Source organism: Mobula birostris, chromosome 3 (assembly GCF_030028105.1).
Source record: "Mobula birostris isolate sMobBir1 chromosome 3, sMobBir1.hap1, whole genome shotgun sequence".
Lineage (NCBI taxonomy): Eukaryota > Metazoa > Chordata > Chondrichthyes > Myliobatiformes > Myliobatidae > Mobula > Mobula birostris.
Genome location: NC_092372.1, coordinates 41,391,448 through 41,414,290, shown reverse-complemented (window position 1 = coordinate 41,414,290; position 22,843 = coordinate 41,391,448). Strand labels below are relative to the sequence as shown.

Below are 22,843 nucleotides of genomic sequence, written 5' to 3'. Positions count from 1 at the left end.
CTTGTTAATTAGAACTGAGGGCATGATTGTGTTGAATGTTGAGCTGTAACCACTTAACAGCAGGCTGGCATCAGTCTTGCCCAGGTGATCCAATGCCAAGTGGAGAGATAGTGAGATTGCATCCACTGCAGACCTATTGTGGTGATAGGCAATTTGCAGTGAGTCTGGGACCTTGCTTAGGCAAAGTTGATTCTGGCCCTGACCAACCTCGCAAAGCACTTCATTACAATAAGTGTGAGTGGAACTGGCGATAGTCGTTGAGTCACCTCGCTCTGCTCTTCATGAGCACTGGTACGATTGTCGTCCTTTTGAAGGAAGTGGGAAGCTCTGACTGCAGCAATGACAGATTGAATATGTCCTTGAACATTCCCGCCAGTTACTGATTTTAAAAAAGGAAAACGATTTGATGCAGTGAATGCTTTACAGTACTGTACAATATTTGTTATGTTATTGAACTAGTAATTCAATGACCTGGATAATGGCTGCTACTTGAAATTTCACCACAGCCGCTGAAGAAATTAATTTAAGTTCATTAAATAATCTGGAATAAATCAGTATGTTACTGTAACTGTGAAACAGGCCACAATCCCCAAGTCACTGTTGATGAGTATTAATTTTTCTAGCTTCTGGTAATTATTCCCCCTCTTCTCTCTTCAATTCCACACACTGGCTCCTTTCTTAAATCTCCTCGCTGCAAATAACCTCCCTCAGTGCCTCTTTTCCTTCTCTTTCTACCCTCCTTTCCTATCAGATTCCTTTTCTCCAGCACTTTACCTTTTTCCCCTTTCACTTTCAGCTTCTCACTTCATCCCCCACTCCCCCATCCCACCACCTTTTAGCTTGTACTACTTACCCTCCCCCGACCTTTTTATTCTGGATTCTTCCCCCCTCCTTTCCACTTCTGATGAAGGGTCTCAGCCTGAAATATTGAATGTTCGTTCATTTCCATAGATGCTGCTTGACCTGCTGAATTCCTCCAGTGTTTTGTGTGTTGCTCTGGATTTCCAGCATCTGCAGAATCTCTTGTGTTACCGTTGATGAGTTTTTGCTCACAGCTGGCACTCTACTTCCATTGGCTGAATTGAACTTTCCCACACCCTGACTGTCTTCTCCCATGAATGTCTCAATTGAACCTCAGCCTTCTCTTCACCTCCAGATGTTTTCCTTTGTGCACTTTTCCTAGGAGCTCCTGAAATTTGCAGGAGCCATTTAGTGTGTTTTAATGGCCTGCTTTTTATGGACTATAAACTTTTCTGACTTACGGAGGATATGTTCCAACTGCTTTCTAACCTTACAGGGCAAATTGGGATGACTGACACTTCAGGCCCATGGCTAGCTGCTTGCGGTTTAGCTCTTCTTCAGATGTATTCATGTTTAGCTATATGCTGAAGTCCAAAACTTCACTGCTAGGCTGCCTATTGAGTTAGTGATGGAACACTGATCTGCAGAAGAGGAATCCTGAAGTACTTTCTGTGCTGCCCCTTCATCCATGGTATATTGATAGCTGCCCCAAATATTTGAATATAAGTGTCACTGTAGTGGGGTGAAGAAGTACAGATAAGTACTTAAACTAGTTAATTTTACCTAATGTTAAATGTTTTAATTTTAAAATCTTAAGTTTCTTTTAGTATTTTTATCTGTTTGATTAGATTTTAAAATAGTGATCACAAGTTTAAAAATAGCTTAAAATTCTTTGACAGAGGAGAATGTCAGTCCTTTAGGGTGTTCTGGGGTGGCATATCAACAGTCAGGAAAGAGGCATAAAGCTTGTTGCTTCACAATAGTTATATTGAACCTAATAGATCAAAGAGAAATCGGAAATGACAGTGTAGCAACTACTTGAAAACAAACTAAAAGTCTCTGAGGGGCTAACTGAGCGATAATTGCACTGCATGATGCACTTCCAACTAACTGAATTCCAAATGGAAAAGTACATTTTAATCCTTCATTATAAACCAACAATAAAATCATTTGACTCTTCCGTAATTCATACAGAAGTAATTGGATCAAATTCAAACAAAGACACGCAGTCCATGAAAGATATGTACTCCCTACTCACTCCCTCTCTGGGCTGCCAAAAAGATCAACAGGTGACTACATACATTTTATTTTATCTGCCACCTAACACTGTGCACCACCTGCTAACTGTTGCCCAAATCCATCTGACAAATTACCTTAACCCAACAAATGAAATACAGACACTAAGTAGATACATGGCTACTACATTCCAGTCCCTAATTATTTTAACACTATAATAATTACAATTACATATCACAAAATAGGAGACATGAAATCTTCAAGGAAAAGCATTCACATTTTATCAACACGTTTTAACATTCTTGCAAATGTCATCTTTCTTCTTTAAACCAAGTCATGTAACAGTCACCTAGGCTAAGAGGTTACTAGAACTGAGCTCAGTACAGAGTGATCTCTACCACCATTCTCTGTCAATTCAACAAGTCAAGTTAATGCCATGAAATCAAGCAACTAAAGCTTCTGTAGCTTCTCAAACCGCTACCCCTTGTATTGATCTTTGTTATAGGCTTGGTCTTGTTCTTGATGTGCACCTACCACACATGTTCTTTCTGGAAAGGTTTGAGTGATTATTCCTATGATTCATCAGTTGTGAGGTCCTGTGTCTTCAACTATAAGTACAATGTCTCCTGAAATCTATGTGGCGTTATGGTCTTGTTGGTTCTAGAAATAGTACATGCACCCCTCTTCCTCAGGCTAGATAACAGGCTAAAGTCTATCAGGCTAGATAGTGCCTGTGGGTACTCCACATACTCAGAACTCGTTGTGCTTGGAAAAAGAATTTGCAAGAGATTTCAATGTTTTCAAATCCACCTTCAGTTTATTTTACCTCTGTATAATGCTGCTTTTCCATAATCGTGTTCATTGATATAAAGCTCTGCTATTTTGTGCCATGCTTCCAGATCTCCAACAAAATGTTCCAGATACTTGTTCAGCTCCCTGATAGCTTCAGTGACTTTCCCTTGGGCTTTGAGAATGGCAATCTTAAGCTTCCATGCTGCGGTGCTTTTTGGATCATCTTGTAATAACTCCTTTATACATCTTGTTGGCATCATCATGCCTTTCAAGTAATTCGAATCGCATGCCAGTCAATTGCTTTACTTAGTGGCTGCCTGGAAATTGCTTGCAGAGTTCATGCAGACATGTTCTGCAGTCTTCCTATTATTTGACATGTTAACCAACTCCTTCCTTAAAGGTAAATTGTTGAGGTCGCGGCCATCCACCAGTTTTGCAGAGTTTACAATGAACTTTCCATGAACTTGTGGTCTTCCTGGTTTGTCAAGAGATGTTCATCCTAACGGTATTCAGGGAAAGTCTGTCTAAAACTGCTGCCAAAGCTCATCCAAGTTCAAAACTGAGATCGTGTTAACTATTAGTTCTGGTTGTGCACAGTCTCGTCCATCACCATTGTCTCCTTTCAGTGGTCCATTCATAATTCAACTAAACATTGTTCTAATTGCATAGGGTCCATCATTAGCACTGTGAATCACTTGCAATGGCTCCGATGCTTTAGGCAATTTTGTCCCCATCAGCCTCAATTTCTGAATCGATCTCTGGTGAATGGACAAATTTCAGTTGAGACCATCCCTGGAGATTCCTCTGTCATGGAATGTTCCCTCTAGGGACAGGCATACTTTCCTGTGTATAGATATTAGGTAGTTTACAATAATTTTCATAATTTCCGCTGGCCACTTTCAATCCTGTAGCGATGTAACTACTCAAGACCTACTCTTGACCCTACAGTGCATAAGGGAATGCATGTCCTTTTTCCTGTGAGGTTGCCAGGCATATCCAGCTCACATATGTACTGCTCTTCTTCCATGGCATTACAACAGCCTGTAAGAAAAGACTGTACTCTTGAAGAGCTTTCACATCTTCAGATTTGATGGGTACCCTTGAAAGAGCCTTTTCCATGTAGGTGGATACAGTTTTCTATCCAACCAAAATGTTCCTGTAGTAAAGCCTTGGCCTTGACATATCCTCTGTTGGGGTTAGCTTGCTGGCAACTTCTAACAAATTTCCGAGGGCGACCCTTAGTCTACTGTTTAAGGAAATAGGGGCAGCCACTATGGCTGTCAGTCTTGCTTTTAACACTGTTTTCAAAGGCCTTCATGAATATATGATCCTGTAATGGGTTGCCATTGAAGATTTGAATCTCTCTTTCAGGCAAAGATGAAAGAAGTTGTGCCAGTAAGATTTTTATTTCACTTTTCTTCCTCATAGTATCAGAAATAATGTTTTGATCTGTATCGTCTGAAAACAAAAATTGTTCAATGCTATAAGTGCATGCCCCCATGAGCATTTTGAGCTGTTGGATGTGACAGATTCAGAGTGCCTCAATAGTGCAAACTGAGAGAAAACGCCCTGAACAGCCTCTTGTTCATATTTCCCAGACACTTGGGGAACAAATAAATCAACATTGACATTGTGTGTTTTTGTTTTTCTTGGTGCCTTTTCAGTATAGGAACCCATGCCGTTGGATTGTCCTGCTGAAGTACTTTTACCACTTGACACACTTGAAATCATGAGCACACTAACTTTAACCATATGTGCGGCAATTTCTTCCAACTTTAGCTGTTCCTGCCTTTTCCATAACTGTTCCTTTTGCTCTTCCAGTGCATGTTTGTCATTCAATAGTTGTTAACGTGCCATTAATGAAGTAAAATCAGCCTCTTTTTAGTGCGTGCAGTGGAGGTAGTTGATACAGAAGATTTTCTTCCTTCAGCAGAGGAAGAAAAGCTAGTTCTTCTGCTTTCAACACTTGACACACTGTCACTTGGTTTTACATAATCTTGCAAGTCATCTGTCGTATCTGGAGTCATAACATATATTGGAACTTGAAAAACATCATCTGTTGGAAGGTGAGCCATGTCTTCATTTATTGCAGCAGCATCAGATAGATCATCGCTATCAGTGAGAAATGTTTGTGCCAACCATTGTTTCACATCCTCTTTGAATGTACTACTGTGTTTATCAGTGCTTGTACACCATTCGATTTGTTTTTCCTGTTCATCCTTGGGAACTAAAGGAGTCACTGTATAATGTTGCTTAGTGGCAGCTTCACAAAGGTTAGACAAGTTCCCAAACTGAGATTGTACCTGTGAGGCATTTTCCTTATTTTTTCTTAAAATCCTTAGCTACTAGTATTAAATGTTTAATTTTGTTCACATCTGTTTTATGCTTCTTTTGAAGACTTAATTTTATTCACCAAAGCTTTAGTAGTAAATGTAACCTCTTTCTTGCTAGCCTCCATTTCTGAGCCACTTTCATCAGTCCCACCCTTTGATCCACTCAAATGTTCACAAAATGCACTGGTGGTATTCCACTGAGGCAACAAACAAATTACTTGTGCATCCACAGTGCATTAACCAAACAAACAGTATTCAATTTCAATGTCAGTAACTGGGACAATTATTCAGCACTCACAAACGTCACACACGATCCAACAAACCAGTGCTTTGAGCACTTCAATAAAACAGAACAATGAGACTTCAGGCAAACACTACACAATGGAGCAACATTCCCCAGTGGATAGGCAACTCTGACTACTCAAACTGTCCATAAATACACAGCATGTATCAGCTCACAGCCATAGGTAGGTCTGCCACTTAAGCTGCTCGTGTTGCTACTGTGCCTTCTTAGTGTTGTGATAATAGTTATCTCAGAGAACTGGCTGGACTTTCTTTACATTCCTTTGTGTTGGAATTCTTTTTCTGCAAACAGGTCCAAGCAATCCTTTTTGTCCAGAATGTGAAATGTTGTGCGAAATAATCTGTGGTGATGGCTTTCCCATAAACTGGTGTTTGTTTAGTATATTAAAAATAATTCATTGACAAACTGTAGCAACTACTTGAAAACAAACTAAAAGTCACTGAGAGGTTAAGTGAGGGATAATTGCATTGTATGATGCACTTCCAACTAACTGAATTCCAAGTCAAAAAAGGACATTTTAATCCTATATTACAAACCAACAATAAAATTATTCAACTCTTCCATAATTCATGTAAAAGTAATTTGATCAAAAGGACAAGTAGTCAGCGAAAAATGTGCATTCCCTACTCACCCCTTCTCACCTGTTCACCAAAAAGGTGAACAGGTAATTATATTGGTTTTGTTTTTAACTGCCACCCAACAGCGCTAGCTACCACCCAAACACAAAGTGAGGATACAGCTCACCTACCAGTACAACCGATCAACAGATGACACGATAGCCACAGCTCTATATACCATCCTTGCACATCTAGAGAAGAAGGATGCTTATGTGAGAATGCTGTTCTTAGACTACAGTTCAGCATTCAACACCATAATTCCTTCCAGGCTCGACAAGAAGCTCAAAGACCTCGGCCTTCACCCTACCTTGTGCAGCTGGATCCTGGACTTCCTGTCAGATCGTTGGCAGGTGGTAAGAGTGGGCTCCCTCACTTCTGCCCCTCTGACCCTTAACACAGGAGCCCCTCAGGGCTGTGTCCTAAACCCTCTCCTTTACTCTCTGTATACTGGTGACTGTGTTGCCACCCACAGCTCCAATCTGCTAATTAAATTTGCTGACAATACATTGATTGGCCTTATCTCAAATAATAACGAGGCAGCCTACGGAGAAGAAGTCATCATCCTGACACAGTGGTATCAAGAAAACAGCCTCTCCCCCAATGTCATGAAAACAAAGGAGCTAATTGTGTACAGGAGGAATGGAGAGAGGCTAAGCCCTATTGACATCAATGGATCTGGGGTTGAAAGGGTGAACAGCTTTATGTTCCTCAGCATACACATCACCGAGGATCTCATGTGGTCTGTATATACCAGCTGTGTGGTGGAAAAGGCACAACAGAGCCTCTCTCACCTCAGACAGTTGAAGAAGTTTGGCATAAATCCCCAAATCCTAAGGACTTTCTACAGGGGCACAATTGAGAGCATCCTGACTGGCTGCATCACTGCCTGGTATGGGAACTGTACTTCCTTCAATTGCAGGACTCTGCAGAGAGTTGAGCAGACAGCCTTGCGCTTCTGTAGATATGAATTTCCCACTATTCAGGACACTTACAGCAACAGGTACATAAAAATGGCGCAAAGGATCATTGGGGGCCCGAGTCACCCCAACCACAAACTGTTACAGCTGCTACCATCTGGGAAATGGTACCACAGCATAAAAGCCAGGACCGACAGGCCCCAGGATAGCTTCTTCCACCCCGCCATCAGACTGATTAACTCACACTGATACAATTGTATTTCTACACTATATTGACTGTCCTGTTGTACATACTATTTATTACAAATTACTATAAATTGAACAGTGCACATTTAGACAGAGACGTAATGTAAAGATTTTTTTTACTCCTCGTATGCGAAAGATGTCAGAAATAAAGTCAATTCAATAAATAGGTACATGGCTCCTACAGACTGATAAAACTCCACTAAGTGGAGAGTCAAACGATCTAAGAACTAACATTATTTTCAGCTATTTTATACTCAAAGATAAGGAAATTTTATTCAATTTTGTCACTAAGGGTCAACCAATCAGAAAATTCATTCAAATAATGCAGTACTGAGAGAAGCTTCCAGATTCATTAAATACTAGGGAGGACTCTTAACCTGCATATACATTCTATAGCCACTAGGAAGCATAATAAACTGATATATTTATATAAGAGCTACTTAAGATAGAAGCAGACAATTAATTGTTAAAATGCAAAGAAAATAACAATTGAACAGTCAGATCCAGCACCTACCAATGTGTATGTCTTTGGAAAGTGGGAGGAAACTGGAGCACCCAGAGGAAATTAGCGCTTTCACATGGAGAACGCAGATTCCTTACAGACAGCAGCGGGAATTGAACCTGGTTCGCATTACACTAACCACTTCACTACCTCACTGCCTAATGGTGTTGGACTTTAAAGCCTCCTCCCCCCACCCAAGTTTTTTCAGTTGCTACTGTTGCCATCGCTTCCAAGTGTCATTCAGCATGCAGCATAGATTTATGAGCTGACGAAGGTTGAGTAGGTAGTAATAACACTCCAATGCTTACTCCTACTTGCCTCATACAACTCTGCTGCCCCTTCGATGGGTGATTCTTATTTGTAGGATGAGTCACCCAAGGATTGTGATGAAGTCTGAAAGGTAAGGCACTATTGACCAGTTCAGGGCAGCTCTTTCACTTTAGACATGAGGACTTTAAGTATTGGCTGAACTAAAAGCAACTTCTATAATGTAATGGTTTTGAATGGCTTGCTTTGGCCATTTCAAAAGGCAGTTAAGAATGGGACACATTGCAGTGGTTCTGGAGTCACAGATAGGCCAAATTGTGTTAAGGATAGAAGATTGATTCCCCTGAAGGATGCTAGTGAACTAGATTAGTAACAGTTCCTTAGTATCTTGATCATCCTTGCTAAGACTTTATTTACTTTCTAGTTTATTGAACTGAATTTATTAGAACAGCTGCTATAGTGAACATTAAACAGTACAGCCTTTCAGCACACAATGTCAGTGCTGAGCATAATGCCAAATTAACCTAATCCTTAAATATAAATTTATGTTCTTGAACTGTTGGATTTTTATTCATTCCTATGTCTAGTTTACTAATTTGTTAACCTTGCCATTGATATATGGAAGAAAGCAACATGGCAAGGAGAATAAGTTATCCTTGGAAAGATGCATACCCACAGTAGAGTTAGTTATTTAAAACACCTTGGAATGTTACACATGCATTGTCCCAATGTGTGCAGTAAGGAGTTGATATTTTTAATTTGAACATGTGTGAAAACAGTCAGAACCTGTTAAACAACAAAGAAGGATGGAGGATTATATTAGTGTTGCAGCATTTGAAAAGTTAAACATACAAAGGTATGCAGGTGGAGAAGGCAGGAAGTGTATGTCATGCCCAGAGAAATAATGTTATAATTACCATTCTCTGCCTGGTGTCAAAATTAATAAATCAAATTTGATATGATGCCCCATGCTGCTAATCAACTGTTTGACACATTTCCATGCAGTTCTTTTCATAATTTACAAAGATCACAACTGCATTGCTTGACAATGGGTTGCCAGTCTGCCAGTTTCTCATGAGACCTGAAAGGATTCACTGCTAACCTAAACCTTGCCCATCTGTCTGTATATCACTTTATTTTGATTGTGTTAGACAATAGTTCTGATATTTCGCCTGTGTTGATTACTTTCTTTGAAGTGTTAGGTTGTACAAGGAAATCGTTAATTTTGAGTCTGACAATTCTAAAATTGAGAACCGTGAATGGTTTTTGTTTTTCCTCTTACCTATATACTGTGTGATAGTCAAAACCAATTAAAAGATGAAGCTGCTCGAAGCTTAGCACAATTGGCTAATGCTCCATGGCTCATCCAGCATGTTTAACAGTGCATGAGATCACTCACCAAGCTTTCCAATCTTTTTCAACCTTACCAAGTAAAAGTCACCTGGAGACAATTACCAGATAGAATTCAGATATAATGTATATGCTAATTAGTTTGGCTGCTTGAAATGAACTAATATACTGTACATATGTGTCAGCAAATTGATTTTAAACTGCATAGATAAATGTCTTTTGTGCAAATCCCATCTTGTACTGCTAAACTTAGAATTTTAACTATCAGTCTATACAAATGTATGAATAGAAAATGGGTCGAGGAGATGTATACAGGAAAAAAGTATTTTGTTTTCCAGTAAGAGTGTGAACTACATTCAACCAAGATAATCTACCGCAAAGTTTAATTGCAATTAATTGACCAATAAATTTTAGTGTCTGATCTCTGGCATCTAGGATACAGGATATCCGTTTGTTAAGAGGCTTTTTTTTCGGGGGGGGGAAATAAAAGAAACAATTACTGGTTTGTTGGTTGTGGCACATCAAGCTCAAGTTTAGTTAGTATTCAACCATACATACATGAATACAGCCAAATGAAACAGCATTCCTTTTGAGCCAAGGTGCAAAACACTTCCCCAAATGCACTCAGCACACTACCCACAGCACATATCACAAATAGCACGTATGGTTACAATTTCACAAAAACATACAATCACAAACGAGAAAGGAGTAGCCCAAGTTCCTGAGCATCCAGCTTGCTCTTCCACCGAGCGAGCACTGGAGGGGGCAGCTCCCAACCCATAACATATTCCAATGCACCCACAGATGCCTCTTGCACAATGCTCAGTGTCTCCTTGCCTATGCAACTGCTGCAGGCGTCTCAGCAGCCTAGACTTAGTCCTGGCCACCACTGAGGCAATGCAGCTGGCTTGCCGTCAGTCTTGTCAATAAATCAGTGACCCAGACTTGCAGTGGCTCCCATTATCACAGGGTCTTGCAATCACAATAAAAACATCCGAGACAATCAGCCGCACTGTCCAATAGTACATAATGTATCAAGGCGACAGCACAACAGTGGTACACAATAAGTCAAACTCCATCATTATCGAGTTACTCGCTGATGGGATAGTCCTGCAGTGTTTAATGTTCAGCAGTGACTGGCAGTTGTTTTTTTAAAAAAAAATGGACAAGATGAGGAACTGCCCCTTTGACTGGATCCACTACATCCGAGTGCACTACCATCTTGCAGGAAATGCAATTAGTGACACAGACAACTTGAGTTTGAACTCTATGCCACCTGAAGTACAAAAGACTGATTAAGAAATGTTCAGTGAATTTGTTTGATTTTTCTCTGTATTGTCTTCAGTTGGAATAAACCTAAACCAAACAATCTGCTGTGAGCATTGCCCAGATCACTGTTACTATTTTGAAAAGATAAAGCATGTTAAATTTTGTCCATTTTGTAGATACAGCTCCAAGCCAGTAGGTTGTATCTCTACCTAAACATCAGCAGTTTTATTGAAATCTTATTGAATATGACTATCACTATTGGGGAAAATTCTATAACTAATGAATTCCTACGAATAGTACATCTCATATTACTTGGGTTTTTTTTCAGTTTCCTCTGTTTTAAAGTGACTTAAACATCCAGCTTTTTCAAATCTGCTTGGAATGCAGAGTAATAGTGGCATGTTTCTTAATAATTGGTTATTCTGAGTTGATAAACCACTGCTTTATGTGGCTTAACTTAATAATGAGGTCATTTAAAATTAGGAATCTTAATTTCCATGTATGAATAGCAGGTGTCGTTGGACGGTGTCCTCTTGTATTGCTACAGATTCAGCCATGGTCACTTATTTTAATTAAGACTTACCGAATTGCATGGCCCTTTGCCATTAAGAGATCTGAGTTTGTAATCTCTAGGTTGATACATTTTCATAATGAATATCATGCAGAATTTTAATTAGGGAGCTACAGTTTGCATAATATTGGTGAATAACAAAATCAAGAAGTAAGCAATGTGGAAAACAGGCTTTGACTTGATCTTGGTTTTGTTTCAATTCATGTTCACATCCTAAAATTTTTATTGAATAAATATTCCTTGATTCCTTAGGAGAAACATTTTATTATTGTAGAAAATTAAGGACTTTGTTTTAGTACTCAGCCATGAAAACATTAGACAAGTAGAAACATTGCAAGAGGTTAAATGCTTTGAGAAAAGAACAGTTATCCAATGTTTTTCTTATTATGATAATCGTTGAACATGTAGATACAGGATTTTGAAATTTAAAAGTGAAAGAATTGTGTGTTAAAATTTCCAAATGCAGCATTAAGAGAAAATTTCAAATGCATAAGAAATAAGAGGCAGAACTTTCAAGGTATGAAAAATAAAATCATCTAATTCAATAATAGATCATACATAGCTTATCATATGGGAAAGGTTAACTCTGAATCTAATAGCAAAATAGTTTCTCTTTATCCAAAAACTACTTTGTGGAAATGCCAATATTTATTCAAATTAACTGAACTTTGAACTAGTTATAATGAATGGTCTTAACCCAAATTGTTTACTGTTCATTTCCCTCTATAGATGTTGCCTGACCTGCTGAGTTCCTCCAGCATTTTATGTTGCTGCTCTAGATTTCTAGCATCTGTGGTGTCTTTTGTTTCTCATTTTCCAAAACCCTTTTTGTGTGGAAATACCAATATTCACTTAAATTGACCTAATTTTGAAATAGTTGTGTTGAAGTGTCTTGACCTGCAACTTTGTCCATTTTTGTCAGCAGATGCTGCCTGACCCACTGAGTTGCTTCAGCTCTGTGTTGCTCCTGCTTTCCAGCATCTGCAATCTCTTGTCTGTCCTAATTTTCATAATACCTTGTTTTCAAGAAACAGTAATGATTTTATTTTGCGGGTGAATATATTTTAATAAAATATATCTTTAATTCTCCTAAGGAGCAGACAATATACGAAAATACTGGAGTCGATACTATCAAGGATCTCAAGGGGTTGTATTTGTTCTAGACAGCGCATCTTCTGAAGATGATCTAGAGACGGCGAGAAATGAGCTACATTCGGCTCTTCAACATCCACAACTATGCACTTTGCCATTTTTAATATTAGCCAATCATCAAGACAAACCAGCAGCTCGTTCTTTACAAGAGGTATGACCAATAATAGTCATAAGAAATGTGAGTTATTAATTTGGCAATATTATAAGTGGACTCAAACACGGATCAGATAAGTTGTTCAATCACGGGATGAGGAAAAAAATACTAACTTGGTGACACTTTCCAAAAATGTATCTTTGTGTCTAATATGATTGAGTTTCAAATTAATGACAGGATCTGTCTGGTTTCAGAATGATAATTCTCAAGTCAACGAACACAGTAAATGGCAATTTTTTTGTTACATATATTGTACAGATATGGAAAATGATTGCTTTGACAAAATTCGTCTGAGGACAGCAATCTTTAGTTTCTTAAAGCTTTCATTTTATAAGGATAGTGTTGTACTACTGATCTTTTTTCCTCCATCCATATCTTTTAGACAAAATTTTTGTTCTTGATCTATGTATCTGTTAAACTTACCCTGTACTCCACTCATTCTGACCATTGTAGCCTCTCGCTGTGACTTTGCTTTTCATTTGTCCTGAGAACTTCGCACAAATGGCACTATTCCCTTTTTTTTACATTATGAAATAAGTACAGTAGATTATGGTTAATTGGAACACAGGTCTAATAGATTTTGCCCCAGTCAGCCAAAGTTTCATGTAAGTAGTCATAATGGTATATAAAGACAAACTGGGTAACAAATTATGTATTTAAATGGAACACAAAACAAATTGGAGCACTACCAATTTTACAGTAATACTATAAAACTGTATTAGTTCCTAATAGCTATCAACAGAGGAATTCACATTCACTGCCATGTTCTTATGAATGTACAAAATCAGTGCAGATAATGAACTGCCTTCAGACAATGCTTTTGTTGGTTCATTCTTCCAAATTGTAATTCCATTATAAGTTCCATTGTAACTTTCAAGATAATTGTTGATGTCTTCAAATTGTTCATAGTTCGTAACTTGAAGTAGTGAAATCATTTCATTTTCACTCCTGGCTGTTTCTGGCATCTCCAAGCCCGAATGCTTGAAACCACAGTGAGCAAAACGGTTCTGAATTGTCGTACTGCTTGTTTGTCATCAACTATCAGTGACAAAAATCACCATTTTTTTTTTTAAGCACAAACACACACAACTGATGCTATTTAAAAGCTGTTCACTCTTAAGCATGGTGTAGTGTCTAATGACCACACAACTGCATGCGACTGACGCTAGTTAGAAACCGTTCGGCAAACGTCTCCTGTCCCATGTAAGCAGCACTGTGTCCCAAATAAATGAAGGGAATCCTGGTTATTTTCTTGATTAGTTTTGCTCTTTAACAGATGTCTCAAGTAAGCCGATGGCCCAATTAACTGGAATCTATTGTTTGTGAAAAAATAGGAATGAAATTTTGGCCAGAATTTTCCAGAAGACATGCCAGTTGTTTTTCATGACAATTTTTAAATAGCAGAATCAGTATGGTTTTGTACCATGCAATTGTGCGATTATCTAACTTTTTCGTATTTGTGGAAAGAGGCTGGATGTCTACATTTGGCAATGTTGTTGCTATCTCATTAAGACTAGTAGCTGGCTATATATTACTAAGAATTTGTGCTGGGATCAAATTCTATCATCATGCAGGAAAACAAGAGCTCGTTTTTGATAACATGAAGCAGTATGACAGTTTGTAATATTGTCCATTTTGATCTAAAGTTTCATTCCATTGACTGTTCCAGAAGGATGAAAATGTGCCTTTGTTTCTATTTTTGCCAAAACTAAATATAGCTGCAACGTTTTCTTCTGGCACAAATGAACTTGACTTGCAAAGTACAAATGTAAAATTATTTTGGTTTTTGAAAGAGCTATATGTCTTCTCTTGTTCATCCACCAAAGATATGGCTCCTTCTTTTGGCGTGCACAATGGCATTAATTTACTCAAATTTTGTTAGCAGTCAGATGAATTACTAGGGTCTCATTGTGTACACTCCAGCTGTGGTCCTTAATAAAAAGGAAATTATTCATAGTCCATGAGTATTTTCCATTTCAAGCTCTGATTGAGGGAAGCTTTCTGTTGAAAGTATGAATTTAGAAAACTGCTTCTCTGGTGTTCAGTGACAAAATGATGGGCAGGAAGTAGATGAGCCGTGGTCCCACACCACCAGTTTCCAGAACAGTTATTATCCTACAGCCATTAGGTTTCTGAACTGGTGTGAATAACTTCAATCACCACTATGAACTGACTCTATGAAGTATGGACTCCCTTCCAAGGATGCTTTACATCTTTTGTTCTCAGTGTTAATTTTTTTTTATTTGCATAGCTTGTCTTTTGTGTATTGCCCTTTTGTCAGTCTGTGTATGTATAGTTTTTGTAAATTCAATTGTATTTTTTCCTATAAGTTCCTTCAAGAAAATGAATCTCAAGGTATTCTTAGTATTGAACATGTACTTTCATAATAAATTTACTTTGAACTTTGGAGGAAGGGAAATTGCTGTGCAGGCCTAGGTTCAGGATGCCAAATAGTGCTCAGCACATTGGGCTCCAAGGTATTACAAAGATAAATCTGATTTGGATCATGGAGTAATTTGTCATTCAAATCAGGATCAAACAAAACATCAAGAAAATGAGTTGACATAAAATCAGTAACCAAAGAGAGAAGTGGCATCTGGGATAGAATTTTATTTTCAGGAGGAGTTAACAGAATAGGTTCAGCCTGGTAGGAAAGTCCATTCTGAACAAACATTATTATTGTTTTTTGTGTGTGTGTGTGTGTGTGTGTGTGTGTGTGTGTGTGTTAGTTACTACAGTTGTATGTAGCCCAGCCACTAAAAATAGCCTAGAGGTGATTGAGGCAACGATTTATTGATTATGGAGGTATTAATCACATGCATGATTTCTACTTAACGCAGTATTGCTGTGCATACTATTCTTACCCATTACACCACATACTTTTAGCAATAAAAATTGATGTAGCATGTGCAAATTTATGACAAGCTGTTAAATATGGGTAAATGATCTTTAGTTTCCGATTTTTGCCATTGGTTTTAAATATATTTAAAATTGCATACATGAAACCGTGAGCATAAAAGTAATGCAAGAAGTAATATGATGAAAGTGGCTTCTTTAATGTTCTGTTTGTTCTGAGCTGAGATTTCAAATTTTCCTGTACTCTTAAGCTCAGAATCTTCTCTAACAACTGATCTATTTTCAGCAACATTTCCTCCTTCACTCTAAACATCCCAAGTGCCTTCATTCCTTAATCTGTCATTTTTCCTGCTGTGTTTACTTTATCAAAAAAGCTAAAGAACAGACAATGTTATGTGAGGAATCAAAGCTGTTTGCTTTTGGTCATTTTCAGAATTTTTGTTTAAAGCAATTAGTATCTCTATGGTTATTTGTTGTTATTTTATGGGTTAGGTTTTCTTTTGACATGCAAGACTGGACTGTAGCCAGTTGTATCTGTCAGCACTTTGAAAGACCTGATCTGTCAGTCTCACTCCATTATTTATGTACAAATTTAGAAGAAATGAGGACTTTGTATTAATGCATGGTAGCATATGACCATAACTCAGAATTGTGAGCATATTACTTTCTCACACAGGGCAGTTGTTTAGAGGTAGTCCTAGACATCTCTCCTGCACTTGTTGAAAAGGAATCTTGATTTCCTATTGAACTTAATAGACTTGGAAATAGAGTGGCATGCAAATAAGTATTTCCCATCTATTTTTTAATTTTGTTTTTAATATGTTGCTTGCATTTAAAATTTAAGAGCACGCTGTTATTGTGCTTTGGAGATTAGAGTTTGATTAAAATATGTAAGCAGGCTACCCACAATATTTTTGGCATCATTTTTAAGATAGTTGTGGTAGAAATAAATCCATTGCCTGCCTCGAGCTATTAATGTATAAAGCCGTGTGTGATATTTTTATTGATGTTCTCCTGAAACTCTCTCAGATTTATTTTGCAGGAAGCTAGCAAAGCAGATGAATGTGTATTCATACAGTGTAGGCTGTTGAATTTCCTGTTGCACTTGCTCTTGAGACTATCATAAATTAACGTAAACTTTATGATGTGTGTAATTGGTTCTGCTTAGTTATATTATCCAGTGAAGGAAAATGGAAAAACTGGTACCCCTAACGGAAGTCTATGTGGTTAGTTTGTAACATGTATAACTCTACTTAGATCGAATCCTGATTACAGGAAGGATTGGATAACATATATAGTTACTTCATAAAGTTTTATAAACCATGCACAGGTGCTGAAAAAGCATTAATGATCCATGACCACAAATTATTATGTGTTAATAAGTGCATTGTGAAAGTTTTCTTAATGCATTTCCCAAAAGAGAAAATTGCTCGGTAGCATTCATACCTCCTGTGCTGTATAGGAAACAGTGTACTTCCGCTGCAGATTTTTTTTTAATGTATGCTTGAGAAACTCTGCCTGTTCACTGTAATTTACTATCAATAAGTTGTTTTCTGGGATAATTTTCTGTCAAGGCTTTTATAGTTATTACTTGTACATAATTCCAGGTAAGATACAATAGGTAAACACACAACACGAGATTCTGCAGGGCTGGAAATCTTGAGCAGCACAAACAGAAAGGCTGGAGGAACTTGACAAGTCGAGCAGTATCCACGGAAGGGAATAAACAGACTCTTTATTCCCCCCAGTATTTTGTGTACAACACAAAAGGTATTGAGATTAAGACATGTATCTTCACTCCAATGTTTGCTGAATAAATTTCATTAATAATCTTCTAGGACTGCACGTTATGTGGCGTAGGTTTAAGTGCAAGAGTTGGTGTCTATTTTGCATTTGCAATTTCATGATGCTTGTAGTGGTTAAGTTGTATTTTTAAAGATTGGTGGTCAAATGTGGGAACAGTTATTAAAGTTCTGACGGTTAAAAATATAGTTCTAATGTGGAAGTGGTCTTTTTGTTGGATTACACATGGGGTATGTGAGAACTATAGAACACTACAGTGCAGAAAACAGGCCATTTGGTCCTTCTAGTCTGTGCCGAAACATTATTCCACTAGTCCCATTGACCTGCATCCAGTCCATAACCCTCCAGACCTCTCCCATCCATGTATTTATCCAATTTATTCTTAAAACTTAAGAGTGAGCCCGCATTTACCATGTCAGATGGCAGCTTGCTCCACACTCCCACCACTCTGAGTGAAGAAGTTCCCCCAATGTTCCCCCAAAACCTTTCCCCTTTCACCCTAAAGCCATGTCCTGTCATATTTATCTCTCCTAATCTAAGTGGAAAGAGCCTACTTGTATTTACTCTGTCTATACCCCTCATAGTCTTGTAGACCTCTATCAAATCCCCCCTCATTCTTCTACACTCCAAGGAAAAAGTCCTAACCTGTTCAATCTTACCCTGTAACTCAACTCCTGAAGACCCGGCAACATCCTAGTAAATCTTCTCTGCACTCTTTCAATCTTACTGATATCCTTCCTATAGTTAGGTGAGCAGAACTGCACACCAGAACTAAAGGCGTTTGCAAAGGAAAGATGTAATTGTGGAGATGATTTTATCAGCATCTTATCATAAGTATGAAGGGAAGCTGAAATTACTGAAGGTGAATAAGTTAAGAGACAAATCCCTTTGTAGAGGAAGCCTGCTTCAAGATGGCAAGAGATCTCTCTCCAAAGATGATCTAATTATTTACTGCAGCATGTTTTTTTTAATATGTAAGCGCATAGCGAATAGGAATAGACCTGTTAGAACCTATTCCATCATTCTGAGATTATAGCTAATCAAATTTTTGGCCTGAACATTCCTGCTGTCTTGTAGCTTTGACACAGTCTTGGAATCTAAAAATCAGTCTGTCTCTAAATATATTCAATGACTATCAACTTCACAGCCCACTGGGTAAAAATTTCAAAGATTCGTAACTCAGGAAAACTTCCCCAGTCATATCCTTTGCAAGAAACATCAACATTCCATTACTTGCTGTTCTTACATGCTTCAAGTTGTCAGAACCCTGTAACTGTAATTCTTGTAATCTTAAATTTGATGTTTTTATCCTTGCTAGTTAACTTCACATTTTCCCTCATTATGCACATCTATCAACTTGTTCCTAAAGATATTGGTTGGTGTTATGTAGTGAATCTAAACTTTTGTCATGACACTTCTGTTGAAACTAAACACAACATTTTGCAGATGCTGGAAAACTTCACCACTGTACATAAAATGCTGGAGAAACTCAGCAGGGAAGTCAGTATCTATGGAAGGAAATGAACAGTCAACATTTTGGACTGAAACACTGGAAAAAGTCCTGAAGAGGGTTCAAAAGTTCAAAATAAATTTGTTATAAAGTACATATATGTTACCACATACTACCTTGAGATTCATTTTCTTGTAGGCATTCACAGGAAAATAATATTATAATAGAATTTTACAGAAGACCATACTTGGTTAAAGACTGACAAACACCAGTCACCAAAAAAAAAGACAAACTGTGCAAATAAAAATAATACTGAGAACATGAGTTACTGGAATCTGAGCTAGTTCAAGAGCTTGATGATTGTAAGGTAATAACTGTTCCTAAATAAATACAAATAAATTCCTGAGCCCTGCCCTGAGGGGGATTGGTAATGGAACCAGGCTCCAAGCACCAACGACTGATAGACAAAGCAGTCATGCGAGACTCCAAGACCATGCAACCCAACCTAAGCACAGCCTGGATCGACTGCCAGAAAGCATATCACTCAGTGCCCCACAGATGGATCCTGGAATGGCAGTCTCTATACAAGCTCAACAAGACACTAAGGGCCTTCATCAACTCAAAGCTCACAAGTGACCATCAGATATAGAATATACCAGGGTGATGCACTATCCCCACTGCTGTTCTGCATAGGCTTAACCCCCCCCCGCCTCAGCCAGATCATCTCACAGTGGATATGGGTACAGGTTCAAGAGTGGAGTAGGCATCAGTCACCTCCTGAACATGGATGACTTCAAGCTGTATGCCAGAAATGAAAGAGACATTGACTTACTAATCCACCTGACAAGGGTGTACAGCAGAGACATTGAGGTGTTATTTGGACAGAAAAATGCAGCTGGATGATAGTGAAAAGAAGCAAACTCATCAAGACTGAAGGACTCGAGTTACCTGAAGTCCAGGTACCAGATGTTCAGGGCAGCTACATATACCTGGGGATTCTGCAGGCACATATGAAGCCACTATGAGGACACAAGGAAGGCTGCAGCATCCAACTACCTCAAAGAGGGAGACCAGTCCTGAAAAGCCAGCTGAACGGGAAGAACAACATTAGAGCCATCGACACATTTGCCCTACCAGTCATCTGATAGCCAGCTGCAATTGTATGCTAGCCAAGTAATAAACTGGAAGCCACTGACATCAAAACCGAGAAACAATGAACAGTAAATGGAGGATTCCGTCTACAGTCCAACCTCGAGCGACTGTTCTCCCTCTGGAATAAAGAAGGACGGGGACTTGGAAGTGTCAAGGCTGCAGTCCTGGAAGAAATTCGAAACATCCTTATGTCAGGAAGATGGCTCTGAAGGACAACCTGCTAGGAGAATACCTCGGACAGCAGATGGGAATATGGAAATGGAAGTGGGTGAAGCAGAGCCAGAGGACTCAAAGGAAATGGCAGGATGCAACCAAAAATAACCACTAAATGTATTTTAATTTGTTATATTTTAATCTTGATTTATTGACAAATTAATTTATGATTTCCATTTATTGTAGTGTAGAAATTAAAGTAGATTTGCTAAAATGAAACTAATTACCAGAATGTACAAGTGATGTGTGATGTTTGATTATCCAGTGCTTTTATAATTTTATTGTGCATGATGTATTGATTTATTTTTACCAAACATAAATATTGATAACATAAAGCAGCAGGGATAAAATACAAGGCTTTAATTGTGTGGGTTTTTACATTTAGTGGTTATTTTAGGTTGCATCCAGATCAATATAAACAGCCTTGAGGCTGTATTCAAAATGGTGACAAAACAGTTAATTTGAATGATTTATGGTCATGTTCATAATTATTAGTTTTGGCTTACTGGTGCTTTCCATGACATAGGTGTGAGATGACAGATCACTTGCAGTACTTGGGAGTTTTTGCATTGGCAAACATGCTGCTTTTTGGATCACACATTAAGTCAAGGCCCTGTTTTCACCACTCAGAGATGTAAAACATGTAATATCATGCAAACTATCCTTTCTGGAAAAGTGCAGGACATTCCCTGTATTCAATTTATCACCCAACTGATATAAAAAGCAATTAGCAAGGCAGGATCCTTTTTTCTTAAGTTGAACCTAATGGGCTTTGGCATTTACTAACATATGTACTGTTCATTTGCTGAAAGCACTTTGGGATGTTCCAAGATGTCATGGAATGTGTGTGTTTAATCCATCTAACTTTCCCAATGTCTCAATTGCTTTCCACTATTATTATTATTTCACTGTTATTAGTGTAATCATCAAAAGGTATGAAAAATAGGGTCTGGGTTCATTCTCTGCTGCATGAGCTAAATGTTTTCTATAACAATTTGTGCATGCTACCCTTGTTCCAAAATTAAGGTGTATTTATTTTAATAGAATCCATATTTTGGAAGCAGGGTGTAAAGCGCTCTCTTCATCTTCTAATGTATGCAGGTGAGAACAGATTTCTACTTAAACTGTTTTTCAAGTGTTGCCTTCATAATTTTGTGTGATAAAACAGCAGTTTTGTTTCCACTGCTTTCATATTTTAGATCTACTGGGAAACAAATCTTATTTATTGCAAAATCTTTGTTGCATTAAACCAAAGTGTTCATCTGGCATGTCTTCTTTTCAAAAGAGAGGATGCAGTGTGTCTGATCTTTTATTTAGAGAATTTGGAAGATAAGCAAGGAAGTACAGAATGCTTATACATCTGATACAGGGATGCAATCCAAGTGCTATAGAGGCGTGAGAAAAATAACCAAAGTAAGGGGTAGGACAGCCAAAATTTTAGCAAGATGTTGAGTTTTAAGCGAACCCTTTTAAAAAGCAAAAGGTATAATTTCTATATTGTGCTGTCTAAGCACTTAATTTCTGGTAAGATGGCAGTCTGCTCAAACTCGACAGCTTCTTGGGGCCAACCAAATATGGTGTTTCTTTTTATGTTTGCGAGACCCTGCTGAACATTAAGAACTTAAAGTACTGCAGGTGTTGAAGTGGGTGCACAAAGACTGTGCAGTCAAACAGCGAGTAATGATCTTGGTTGCTTTTCTCACGATCGCAGGACCCTGTCGGACATTGATTATCTGAATTATCTGCTGTTCATCAGCTATAACTGAGCATTTAATACCATCATTCCCACAATTCTGATTGCGAAGTTACAGAACATGGGCCTCTGTACCTCCCTCTGAAATTGGATCCTTGACTTCCTAACCAGAAGACCACAGTCTGTGTGGATTGATGATAACATCTCCTCCTTGCTGACGAACAATGCTGGTGCACCTCAGGGGTATGTACTTAGCCCACTGCTTCACTCTCTGTATACACATGACTGTGTGGCTAGGCATAGCTCAAATACCATCTAAATTTGATCATACAATCATTGTTGGTAGAATCTAAAATGGTGACAAGGGGGCGTACAGGAGCGAGATATGCCAACTAGTGGAGTGGTGTCGCAGCAACAATCCGGCACTCAACATCAGTAAGACGAAAGAGTTGATTGTGGACTTCAGGAAGGGTAAGATGAGGGAATACATGCCAATCCTCATAGAGAGATCAGAAGTGGAGAGAGTGAACAGTTTCAAGTTCCTGGGTGTCAAGATCTCTGAGCATCTAACCTGGTCCCAACATATTGATGCAGTTATAAAGAAGGCAAGACAGTGGCTATACATCATTAGGAGTCTGAAGAGATTTGGTATGTCAACAGCTACACTCAAAAACTTCTATAGATGTACCATGGAAAGCATTCTGACAGGCTGCATCACTGTCTGGTATGGGGGTGGGGCACTGCTCAGGACTGGAAGAAGCTGCAGGAGGTTGTAAATTTAGTCAGCTCCATCTTGGGTACTAGCCTACAAAGTCCCCAGGACATTTTCAAAGAGCGGTGTCTAAGAAAGGCAGTGTCCATTATTAAGGACTTCCAGTACCAGTACCTTTTCTCACTGTTACCATCAGGTAGGAGGTACAGAAGCCCGAAGTCACACACTCAGTGATTCAGGAACAGCATCATCCCTCTGCCATCCAATTCCTAAATGGATATTGAACCCTTGAACACTATCTCACTTTTTAATACATATTATTTCTGTTTATTGCACTATTTTTAATCTATTCAATATATGTAACCTATAATTGATTTACTTATTTTTCTTTCTTTCTTCTATATTATATATTGCATTGAAGTGCTGCTGCTAAGTTAACAAATTTCACAATAC

The 22,843-nt window shown here is 38.3% G+C and overlaps 1 protein-coding gene across 8 annotated transcripts in view; it reads left to right on the top strand.

Annotated features, from left to right (window-relative positions):
* The window catches only part of LOC140194989 (ADP-ribosylation factor-like protein 15), a 280,579-nt gene that overhangs the window by 132,564 nt on the left and 125,172 nt on the right, over window positions 1-22,843 (top strand). For 7 of the 8 annotated variants that reach the window (XR_011885334.1, XR_011885335.1, XR_011885337.1 and 4 more), the window contains one exon: window positions 12,300-12,508. Coding sequence is in view for 4 of the 8 variants with exons in the window: in XM_072252507.1 (XP_072108608.1) it covers window positions 12,300-12,508 (209 nt within the window). In the remaining 4 variants the exon portion in view is untranslated. Of the gene's footprint in view, window positions 1-12,299; window positions 12,509-21,029; window positions 21,087-22,843 lie in introns of those variants that run through there. The other variant, XM_072252508.1, reaches the window with a different exon arrangement.